Source organism: Pelobates fuscus, chromosome 9, assembly GCF_036172605.1.
Source record: "Pelobates fuscus isolate aPelFus1 chromosome 9, aPelFus1.pri, whole genome shotgun sequence".
In the NCBI taxonomy this organism is placed as follows: Eukaryota; Metazoa; Chordata; class Amphibia; order Anura; family Pelobatidae; genus Pelobates; species Pelobates fuscus.
The window spans coordinates 147,020,803-147,033,432 of NC_086325.1; the positions used below are offsets into that span (position 1 = coordinate 147,020,803).

General features: G+C 41.8%; 1 protein-coding gene across 4 annotated transcripts in view; it reads left to right on the forward strand.

Moving 5' to 3' along the window:
• Positions 1-12,630, forward strand: part of FLNA (filamin A) — an 83,506-nt gene that overhangs the window by 48,761 nt on the left and 22,115 nt on the right. For all 4 annotated transcript variants that reach the window (XM_063432679.1, XM_063432681.1, XM_063432680.1 and 1 more), the window contains exons 3-8: positions 9,574-9,822; positions 10,257-10,354; positions 11,118-11,265; positions 11,358-11,476; positions 11,636-11,713; positions 11,962-12,124. In XM_063432679.1, coding sequence (XP_063288749.1) covers positions 9,574-9,822; positions 10,257-10,354; positions 11,118-11,265; positions 11,358-11,476; positions 11,636-11,713; positions 11,962-12,124 — 855 coding nt within the window. The remainder of the gene's footprint in view (positions 1-9,573; positions 9,823-10,256; positions 10,355-11,117; positions 11,266-11,357; positions 11,477-11,635; positions 11,714-11,961; positions 12,125-12,630) is intronic.

Here is a 12,630-nt window from a genome sequence, read left to right on the forward strand (position 1 = left end):
GAAGTGGTCTGCCCACTAATCCGTTAAAGATGTGCAGTGTAATCCTTTCAATCTTATGGGTGTGCCCTACTAAAAAGCCAAATCCGTGGACAAAACTCGTTCACAGTATTCTAATGGGTCAATAACTAAACCAGGATCTGCACCTGGAAATCTGTGGGGTTATTCACATAGTGGCAGAATTTACACTTAAAGAACTATAGCGTGGCTATATAGTTGCCAATATTTCTGTAATTTATTTTCCAATTTTTAACAATTCACCGTTGAGTCAATAAACCCCAGTACTGATAGGAGAAGCCGGCTCTGGCTTTGAAACGTTGAGACAATAAGATTATTCAGCATGCTGACAAGAGAATCTGCTCTTGATGGGCTCCAAATGGAAGCGATTGTGGTGGCGTTCGCTGGCAGCATCTCCGCTAGTCTGACAGGACGCAGAACTTGTGTCTGGATAATGCTCCTTTACTCGGACTCTGTTCTGTAGAAATGCCAAGCTTGTTCTGGAGCCCTTAGTATTGTACAACTGGTGCGACCTGAATGGAAACGTTTGTGTGAATACTTTACCCCCCCCCCCTTCTCTGTGATCTAAACCTGGCTCTGCTCCGGTGCTGGGAAATGTCGGCAGAAGCTGAATTGGAAAGCGTGCTGTGTAGAATCCTTCCAGACGGGTAGCACAGACTAAAGGGACCAATACGGAGGTTTTCTCCTTCTCTGAGAGCATCTGGTTAACAAAATTTAAGAGGTTTTCAAAGTATGCCAGTCTAACTCAATTGCTTATAGTAGCAGAATAATAAAGGCTTTAAAGTAGCTTGCCATAGTGATCTGAATTGTTGGCATCTTGTAGCTGACTATTAAGGGCTAAACTAGGACAGTAGCACATTAGTGCAGCAAGTAGATTGGGTAATCCAGTCCTGTTTGTACAGTACATCAGACGTTGTCGTGCAATGTGCTGTTGAGAGTTAACTTAAAGGAACACTATAGCACCATGAATACAAATCTGTTCTTGTCCCTACTTGTTTTCAGGACTCCATTGTTTTCAGTGGGAAGCAAAGTACACCTCCTTCCCCTTCCCCCTCCTTCCTACCCTTTCCCAAGCACCAGGACTCCCTTGCCACTGCTTACCTCTCTGCCTTCTGTGATGTCAGAGGTGGTATGGCCTCCTAGGCAAAGGTCCATTCCAGTGCTCCTCCGAGGAGTATTGGGGACTTAATGTGCCACGCTCATTAAAATTTCCCCATAGGAAATCTTTGAATTCATGTGTTTCTGTGCAGGCTCCCACGTTGCATGATCACTTTTATTTGGCAGCAGTTACATGCACTGTAGGGTTAAAAGGATGGACACTGCACACAGACCACATCACTGTGATGGCAAGTCTAAACCCAACACTGTATGACCTGACTGTTACTCAGGTGGATGTATGACATTGATAAGATTAACATGGATCTGGTGGCTCCTCAATGATATTCAAAACTTAGTGGACATTCTTGAACTTGTCAGTCTTCTACACAAGATCTTGCAGGACCGTTGCAAAGTCCTGTGTCCAACAAAGATTAACAAAGTGTTTGCTTTCAGGCTGCTCCTTATAGACTGGGGTGCCCAAAAATGAGATCCATCAGTTTTAAAACTGCTGTTCCGATGATGCTCCAACAGCATTAAGAATGTTGGGTGATCATGGGAGCTTTAATTCCGTAACCACCTTGTACCTGCGGAGTTAGTCTGACCGTTCCTTGCAGTTAACTCAGTGCTTCCTTCAGTTTTTGGGCAGTAGCATTAAAATATGATGGCATACAGTTCCCTGGTCCTCTGTAACTGTGCCAAAGCCAACTTCCTCTTTTAGACAGTATGCCCATCTGTGTTCAGTAAATACTGTGAAGGTCAACATATTTCTTTTCCCTTGACAATCTGAATTCCATGGACTGTTCATGAGGCCATAGATCAGATGAATTTTTCCAAACCTAAGGGAAAAGGTTACCTTTTTATTTTCCATACAGAGCTTTGTGAGTAGTTATAAAAAAGTGTGCCAATATGTGACTAAACGGACTCATCATCTTGTGCCATGTATAATCTATGGGAACTTGTGTTGGAGGTTGCAACATTCTGAGAATGGTGGTTTCAAACTTTAACTCTTCAGTTTATAAAGCCTAAAGTAATATTAAAATATACTAATGTCAATGGGTGGGGATGAAGATGCAAGTAGACACAATCTGGCAGAGCTGTGTTAACAGCAATCCAAGGAATTCCTGGACAGGAAAGGGTGTGTTTGATGCCACTGCATGGCCTTGGGCAGAATTAAGGTCCAAATAACAAAGGCACAGAATAAAAAGCAAGTCCCATGAGCTCACTCTAACTTCCGGTCTTGTTCCTCATGTCCGTACAGCTACCAAATTCCATGGGCAGGGAGGAGTCTGGGTAATCTTAGTCACTTGGACAAGTTTCAATCAACATCAGGCTATATAAAGCCGACTTGGAGGACTTGATGGATACAAAACCTGGAATGTGCTTATTGTATACTGGTGTCTTGCACTTGATAGTAGGCTAGATACTGCCATAGGTCATCTAGCGTTTGGTTATTAAGCAATTGTATGCTATATGCATTTAAACTGCTCAGCTGTGACCACAAACCTATTTATACTTTGTCTGCAGGCAGTATTACCTGCTTATACTAGATACCGGGGGTATTGTGCAATAAATACAAGATGTAGGTACAAATATTACTTTCTTCTTAATCTGCACACATGGATATAACTATCTAAAATAGTCTTTCTTTTTGAAGGTGATGTTGACCCTGTAAGGAAGTAAGCATTCTGGACTGTTTCTCAAGCCTATTTTTTAAAAATGTTGCCCAGAGAATGGATATGTAGAGAAGCTAGCTTTTGGACCATTAATAATGTGGCGAACCTCTTGTGCCAACTCTTGCATTTGTGTCTATTGCAGTAGAACCAAAGCAATGTATGACAGGTGACATTGCTTCAGTAGACTCCTTGGTATTCCGAGGATGGTGTGAAGGTGGCCTTTTTAGCCTAAACATCCATAACACTTTGCTTATCAACCGTGCTCTCAACTGGAGAGTCGAGGATCAAGGGTCCTGTTCTAGAACTAACCAAATGAGTACCCGGGGTTGGAACATCACTGTGAACCAATGTGCTTGCTCATTACTGGTGACTGGTACAAAGTGTAAACAGAGCAGATAAACTTATCAGGAATTAACGCTTGTGGAATCTGAATTCGACCTTTCTACATAGAATTATTTCCTCTTGCTCTTCCTGTGATTGTATTGGTCACAAACTTCCATTAAATCCTCATCTTGAGTCTAACTGACCTCTGGGACCTGGTTTCCTACAAGAACCAGGACTTCTGCAAATTGCAATGCTGACTAGCGTACATGTGATCTTGGCATCTAAAGTAATCTAGAAAACATCTCACGATGAAATTTCAGAAATTGTAGCACGTGTTTTATATTGGTGGGTTCCCACCTACATGTGTTTCTGGACTGTAGCTGAAAGATGGGCCCCAGATTGTTCAGAGGTAACTCGTGTTGGGGTGGGGTAAGGTTAATGTCTGAAAGTATCTTGTTTAATAACTTTTTTATTTTTTTTCCCTTCCCTTTAAAGAGTATTTCTTAAAAGCTGATACCTCCAAAATGACAGATTTTGTATTTAAATAGCTGACCCATTAACACCTTAAGGCACAGCTTCAGAAGTAAAAGGTCTGGATGATGGAAACTTTCAATCACATGTCCTGAAAGGGTTAAAGTCCCACTATAACAGGAACCTAGTAGAATATAGGTCTGCTTTTTAAAGAAGCTGATCTTAAAGGAACCCGTTCATCTTGACCCCTGGACTACCCAGACTGTGCTGGCATGCATATAATCCAGTGTACAATGTTCAGTATCCGTTATCTAGATACATGTAGTATAACTTGAGCAATCCTTTCACCCTGTTTGCAGACTGCATTGTAAGAATGATAACGTTGTTGCGATGTTCGCCACTTAACTTCAATAAAATGACTTGGGAAGTGATCGAGACCTCTATAGTGTTGATAAGATTCCTTGAGGACATTTATGGACCTTGAAGTCTTTACTTATTTTTTTTTTTATTCATGTCAGCCTGTCTTGAGATTAGTAGAAAGGTCATTACTGCAGGGATATTGTGAAAGGGAAGTCCTGTATCCATTCTCCTCTGCCAGATGTGAGGATGTCCTAAACATTCCAGGGGTTATCTGAATGCGGCATGCACTTCCAGCTTTAACTGCTCCTGAACCCTTTCACTGCCAGTAAGCTTGAGAATACCAGAGCCTATTTACAGTCTATCCTGTGGGAGTGTGGAACGTTACGGACACCAGAAGGGTTAAAGCTCTCCGTAGCACACCTCTTTTGGGTTGTGTCCACTTCTCTGAGATGTATCAAACAAGCATTTTAATGCATAAGCCACCAATCTAATCTGCTGCAAACCATAAAATTCTACTTTTGGCTGTAGTCTAGCCAGTTTGAAATAGGCTACCAAGTGCCATAGGCAGTGCCAAGGGGGCTCAGATTTCTCCCCCTCTTCATTCAGATTGTGTGTGCATTGAGGCTTTGTAGAATCCTCTTGATCTGACTTGGGTTTTTTTTTTAATGCTTTTTCCCTAACCACTGGGTATAGGATTTCACTGTGTTGAAGGTTTGTTTTTGGAGGGCCCTTGTTCTGTAAGGAAACGGGGCTGGAACCAAGAACTTACACTGCCCCCCCCCCCCCCCCCATCTCCTTCCCCCAAACCCTGCAGCAGGAGGGAGAGCCAGATTCCTGGCAGGCTGCTTCTTGCTTGTGTTTTCCATATAAGGCCAAAAAATGCTGGAAACTTCAGTGATTAGTGGAGAGGTCTGCTCGCCCATTAGAAGGGGCTTCGTTAGGGGTGGAGATCTAGGGTGGGGGTGGGGCAGTCCTTCAGACCCTCTGACTCAGCCTTCCAAATGTCTTTCCTCCTAGTTTGTTGGCAGCATTAACACTTGGAATGCTGAAAGGGCAGGGACGCAGGTTTATTAATAGCACGCACTCGTTTAGTGGGTGACCTAATCTGAGGTTTAAAGAACATCACGGGAAATGTTTGCAATAACAAAGAAACTACGTTACAGTAGCTAATGCCCGGTATGTTCTGCACCAACAGGTAAAGCGGTTTAGTTGGTCTGTCTATAAATGCATCCAGATATACACAATACCATCACTACTTCACCAAGCTACCAAGCCACCTGATCACGTTTCACATGTGTAGTCCTAGATGATTTTTCATGTCCAATAAAAGTGCAAATGATGTTTCATTGAATCTAGCATCCCTCCCATAAATGGTAAAGGATATTCAACTGCTTGGTTAGATGTAGCACATTACCTAAACAATAAGATTATCTTTTCTGGAGGTCCTATATAGTCAAACAATACACCATGTATCACAATGTTACTTGGAAAGTTGTCCCTTTCGACATATTTGCACTGTCTATTATGGACCAGAATCTGGGGGCATTGATGGCTGTTGTATTGTCCTGGTTTCAAGCATAGGGGAGTCTCTTCCAGAACATCCTTTGGATGAGGCTGTGGTTTGTCACGGTTACAATTTAGGGCTGCTTTTTGCTCTCAATAGTCAGCGGTAGGGATCAGCTGATATTCTGTATTTTCAGCAATATTGGTATCTGCCAATAAAGATGCTGATATTGCCGATCATGCAGACCAGGGCCACCATAAGCGTCCTGGAGGGCCCAGTACACTCTTACTTACCTTCCCAGCAGCTCCCTTCAGTTCCCCTGTCTAAATCTCGCGAGTCACGCGTCTGTCAGAGCATTGCCATGGGTTGCCATGGCAACACTCTGCGGCACACATGCCACGATAGTTGGACAGGGGAGCTGAAGGGAAGGTAAGTAAGAGTGTGCTGCCCCCCCAGGGAATGCATATCTCTCCCCCCCCCCCCCCCCCCCCCCGGCCAGGTAAGAAGCAGAGGGGACTAAAACAAAATATAAAAATGCTCCCCCCCCATTTTACACACTACAGACCTACACTAACACACTCTGCATTAATTATATGCATCCACTACACACTGCATCCACTACACACGCATTCTTGAAAACCTAAATTAAATGGCATGTATATTTTGGAACAAATAAAAGTAAGCGCTCACTAAAATAACTATTAGGCAGCAGTAAACCAGCAGGACTTCCCAATACCTACTATCTATAACATAAAAGTGTAAAAACAAAAGTGGTATACCGTGCCACAAGCGGATTTAAAGTGTACAGAGGGGGGTGTGTGTGTGTCTCAATCTCCTCAGCCGTATATGTATATAGAACAAAATCCAATAGTGAAGTATGTATAAAGCAGTAGGTATACTACTTGGTTTCCAGAGCAAGGACTTGCTCTGGTGTTGAGTGTTTGGTAGTATAATCCCCACCAAAGGATATAAGCAGGACTCAAGTGTGCAACAGGAACAGGTAGCGGGGAATTGGTAAAAGCTCTGTCTTTATTGTTCCAAAATTGGTTAAAATCTACATATAAAACAATAACAAGCTGCCAATCACTCTAACCAAACTTAACACGTTTCGCCTGGGCTTGGGCTTCAGAAGTATAGCATATTATATTTTGTGCATTTACCTTTAATAAAGATTTGCAAAGAAATAATCTTGTTCAGTTGTAGATTTGTGTAAAAATTGTTCTTTTTTTCCAAAATGGTAAATGTACAGCATATTGGAAAGTTATCGCCCTGAAAGTTCAGTATCTGCTCTAAAAAAAATAAAAAAAATAAAAATCTGTAGATCCCTAGACAGGGTAAGCATGCACATCGGGTAGGTTTTAGTGTCTACAGGGAGAAGATCTCTTGGGCCAGATTCTCAGATGCACAGTCCATATACGGCTAAAATATCTATTGAGAACTTGCTTGACTCACAATTCAGCAATCCCAACTGTTTCCTCTACTCTGACCACATAGACCCTTTCCATAAATCCCTGTACTATAGCTGGACTTTCGGGGGTGGGGGGGGTGGGGGGAATGGCGGTTTGTGCCGGTCAGAACATTCCTCATGTGCAATGTGGGATGAAACTTTAGAAATATTTAGCAAGAGGTTTTATAACTGAGTTAAATGTTATATCATCTCTTCCTGTCCCTTTGTGGGGGACATTTAAGGGATTAACATCTTAATGTTCCTGAATGTTGTAGAACTCTGCGCTATATTTGCAATCTTAATCCTCACTACAGATATTAAAGCTAGGTTTTTTTCTTTTAATAATCTGGAAGCACCCACTGCTGCCATTACCACTTCCTGTGCCAATTTTTTTGGGAACCCCTGTAGCCAGAATCTTTTTAGCCGATCACCGAGCAAAAGCTAGTTTACACGGTTAAGACCTCTCCGCGACAAAGTTCCACCAAACTGATTTTTGTTCAAACAATGTTGCTCAGATTGCCGTTTAAATACTAGTCCTTAATGTCCTTGTTAATCAGCCACTGGCCTGCGTTGCTAGACACCGCTGCCAATTTCTGAAGCTCTAAATAAATGGTTAAAGGCTTTTCAGTATTTTATAAATACGATGCCAAATTCAGTGTTGTATGAACTTTCCATTACTCAAACTTGTGGTTTTGTCCCAACACTGTTGCTAGTACAGTGAGGTTGTTCAGGATTCCTGTAGAAACCTTCAAGCAGCCTGCAGATTCAATGTCCATACTTTTCACTTTGTGTCACAGGGCTGTTCTTTTGCGACCCTGTCAAACCAACGTGTGGAACCACCTTGGAGGGGATGCGATTTCACCATTACATTTTAAACAAATGTAAAGAAGGAAGAAATTGCTACTATAATGATCCACATGTCTCAAACTATAGACTTTTGTGTTTAAAAATGATTGGAAAAAAATATATGGCTGGAAAGCACAGGCCTCCTTTACGTTGGAATGTAGTGGGCTTTTTTATGTTCTTTAGCCTGTTTAGTCTACTCTGAGTCAGAGAATTTCTGTGGTCTGACTCCATATATTGAAGGGATAGTAATCTCTTCTGACTGCAGAGGAAGACCATACTGTTTTCAGCCAGACACTGTATCTTGAGTTACACATGTTCTCGAGCAATGCTTGGCTTGACAAACCAGTGCCATCATAATGTTGGCTTGGAGAGCACATGGATTAAAGCATTTTTAATCTTGGTAATTCTATGCAAATGTAGCATTTGAGTAATGGAGCTGATGTGCTTGTTCTCTAATCATGCTCCAGCCTTGAAGTTTCCAGTAGTGGGCTTCAAAGTATTGGATAAACTCCACTCAATCCAATTCTGGACAATCACACGAAGAGCATCATTTCATAATTATGGAGGAAAGATGTCTCCAGGACACATGTTGTTGACGAGGAAAAGTGTTTTTTTTTTCCATCTTGCAAGTGAATGTTCTTTATGTAAATGTTTTTTGTAAATTGTCTTTGTTTGCATAATTATGGAAAATGAAGTCCTACAATTGATCTGATCTATAAAACCAGTAAATGTGGTCTAGCCTTTAAAAGCCATGGTTATCTGACTAGCACTGTGGTTCCACAACCCAAACATGACTAAACTGGTCTGTTTACACAACACTCTAGCCATGAGTGCAGTCAGGTAGTGCAAGGTTATAATTAAGATGAGGCTCATAATGTTTGGCTTCTAGACAACTGCAGAAGTAGGTAGGTCCATGTCGGTCAAAATCTCAAGTAAAGGTTTTATTTGGTTAGAAACAATGTCTTTCAGTGTAGCATGGTCTGAAGTCTTCTAATTCGTGGGTATATTTAATTGGCTCTGGATATAAAAGTTTGAATACTGCCAGTTAGACTTTCAGCAAAGTGTTTTTGGTTTTTTGACATGCTGTTCTTGAGAATCTAGGGTTAAATTCCCATCATTCTTATATGTAACACTGGTCAGACTAAACACTCTCCGATCTGTCTTTAGCCTTCAGGAAAAGGCCTGTTCTCATGCTGATCCTGCATTTCTCTCTCCCTGATTGGCAGACTGACAACTCGCTCATCTGTGTCCCAGTGTCTCATTCAGATTTATTTTTTTTGTACAGACTAAAACACTTGGTATGACTATCATATAGGCCAGTCACCGTCCAATTTTGGATAGCATGGCTAATCTTGCTCCTGTGACCGCAGTCAACATGATTAAAATACCTGACATAAAGTGCCAGATTTCAGACATCAGCTGCTTGGCAGCAGTAAGACTGTCTAGATCTGCTTCTGGGGAAAAAAAATATAAAATTATTTGGTCAGTCTTAAAGGGACACTCAACCACTGGTTTGAACCATAATTCTTTATAATTCCTGATTCTTACAAGGAAGTGTCTTGTACTGTACCAAAGACATCTATGGGAGTGCTAAGAGCCTATACCATAATCCCTAATGCAGACCCATCTGATTATGCTTGAATTCACCTGCATTACAGGACCTTAAATCTTCCGGTGGGAGGGCATTGAAACTGATTTAAATTAAAAAAGAACCAGATTCTAACCTGCATTGTGTTGAGGTGCCCAGGGTGTCTGTCAACTGTAACCAAACTCATTTTATTTCAATAAAGGTCAACAAGAGGTTGTTTAAATTTTCTTTGTTTTTTATTTTGCAGACAGTAAAGCCATTGTTGATGGAAACCTCAAGCTCATCCTGGGTCTCATCTGGACCCTCATTCTGCACTATTCCATCTCCATGCCTATGTGGGATGAGGAAGAGGATGAAGAGGTCAAGAAGCAGACTCCAAAACAAAGGCTATTGGGATGGATCCAGAACAAGCTTCCTCAACTGCCCGTCACCAACTTCAGCAGGGACTGGCAAAGTGGCCGAGCTCTGGGTGCCCTTGTGGACAGCTGTGCTCCTGGTAAGAATCAACCGGGCTTTGTGCTATAGTAACCGTGTGCTCAGTCTTGGTTTATGATCTAGTTCTGGGACACTTATGCAGTTCATATCTCCATTACATTTTCGTTGTCACTTAAAGGTGGCACAAGGCAAACTTAAGATCCCCACTAAACTTGAACATAGTGTCATTAAATTGGTATCACAGATATGGCCAGAACACAATTGTAGGAGTTATCCTGGTGAAGGGCAAAGGTTAAACTAAATATACAGTACAAAACTGAAAATTAAGCGCTAACAAAGTTCTCTATTCAGCAGTGGCAACAACATGCCTAGTTTTCCTCTTAGCTGTAATCCTTTTTAACAATAAAGCACAACTACCTACATAAACTGCTGAATACGCAAAGAAAAACAACCTATGGTTATAGCCGGTTCTAAATTTTAGTCTTCTTCTTCCAGGTCTCTGTCCAGACTGGGACTCCTGGGATGCTAGCAAACCTGTGGACAATGCACGTGAAGCCATGCAACAAGCCGATGACTGGCTGGGAATTCCTCAGGTAAGTGGCCAAGCTACATATATACACCAGTCTTCTCTTTACAGTTTGCATACTGCGTGCTTCCAGTGTGGGCTACAAACAGTAGCTGGTTAAAACCTGCCAATTGACTAATCGTAGTGTAATCTCAGAAGCCACTTCCTGCCTTTGTTCTCTGTGTAATTGGTAGTCTACTTTTGGGCTCTGTGCCCATGTGTAGCTCAGCTTCCTTTAAATGAAGATCTTAATGTTTTATAGTGTTTACATGCAGGAATCTACCTTTAGTATAGATTCTAAAGTCCACAAAAATACACGTGCAGAGGTCCTGGGTGTCTTTAGCTTTTGCCCCAAAGCCACTCCAAACTATAGGAGCAAGCTAGAAGGACATGAATGAGGAATGTTTAACTTTATACCGATACTGTATTTGTTCCAAACCTGCGTCAACACTCCTGGGTGACAGCTCAACTGTAAATTGTTTTGCTAAAGTACTTGATCACAGGTCATGGACCGAATCCGAATTACTGTACGTTATTTGCAACCATATTGAGACAAACGTTAACAACTTAAACTTTTAATGGAAAGATTGGACTTGAACAAGTGGTGGAACCAGATGGTGTCTGTGATATTTTGCATATCATTTCCATTGGGTGTAAGGGAGATGGGAGAATTAACAAGTGCCATATTTGCTCACTTTTATTGATGACATTGGCTTATGAATAGTGTGCCCTCTAGATAATCCAACAGCTGACCGTTTTATTTTTTTTATCTACTATTCACTTTCTTGCAGGTGATCACCCCAGAAGAAATTGTGGATCCCAATGTAGATGAGCACTCTGTCATGACCTACTTGTCTCAGTTCCCTAAAGCCAAGCTGAAACCTGGTGCTCCCCTCAGGCCAAAACTCAACCCCAAGAAAGCAAGAGCCTACGGGCCAGGTAAGTTTGACTAAAGTCAGAAGTCCATGGAAGTACTGGCTATGGTAGAACATATAAAGACTGGAAACAAATTAACTTCTTCCTAATTCTAGGTATCGAGCCAACTGGTAACATGGTAAAGAAGCGAGCTGAATTCACAGTGGAAACAATCAGTGCTGGAATGGGGGAAGTTCTCGTTTATGTGGAAGATCCTGCCGGGCACAGGGAGGAGGTAGTTAGAACGGATCATGAGTTTATCTTGGCTTTGGCACGATCTAGTATGATCCAAATCACTAAAGCAGTGGGCATGGCTGGGGTCAAATGAGCCATTCGATGAGTGATTCACCAGCTGGTTCATCTTCTAATGTACATTTATCAATTTCCTTTTCAGGCCAAAGTCACCGCCAATAATGATAAAAACAGAACATTCTCAGTCTACTATATCCCCAAAGTTACCGGAATGCACAAGGTGAGTTTCCTTTAATTGGTCTGGATGACATCCTACTGGGTTAACTTTTCCAGTGATCAAAATGTTTAAGCAATTTTCTATAAAAAAAAGAAACTCCGATGACCATATAAGTTAAGTAGACTACTTGGTCTACAACACGAAGTTTATTTTCCTTTGGTTTAATGTCCTCTGAATACTGGCTGACCTATGCTTTGTAAAGATCCTGAGACTTGACATCCTAATTTGTATTTCCCCTCTCCACCCAATAGGTGACTGTTCTGTTTGCTGGGCAGCACATTGCAAAGAGTCCATTCGAAGTGAACGTTGATAAATCTCATGGGGATGCCAGCAAGGTGACAGCTCAGGGTCCTGGCCTCGAGCCCAGCGGAAACATTGCAAATAAAACCACCTACTTTGAGATCTTCACTGCAGGTGCGTGGGCTGGCTGGATGAAAGGGGTGTCCTGCTGAAGGGATCTGTCAATATGCTTTGTGCTGGTCTGAGTCGGCAGCAGCTGGTGTGACTTGCACGTGGCAGTGTAAATAGCTGAAAATCCCCCGTTGCATGTAGCCAATTTTTATCAGACTTCTCAATCAGGCACATTTGTCTCCATTAACTGATCTGAGCAAGCAGCTGCTCTCCTGGAAAAACTAGTAATGGAAAAGGTGAATTGGTGTAGTCCTTCTATATTCAGATTTTATTATAAAAGTTGATACATTTCCCAAAAGGAAATATTTAATATAGAATGCAGTTTGAGGTCCATGGAACACGGACATACCAGTGTTGAATCTGATCTAGGATGTGGCGCAACTGTCAGACTAGTTTCCCTGGCAACTGCTCTCTTTTTAGAACTTTAAATTGCTCGTGGACCCTAGGCCTCGTGAGGGTTAAAACGCTGCAACTATCTGGGAAATATTGTAACTTTTTTAAAAGCATGT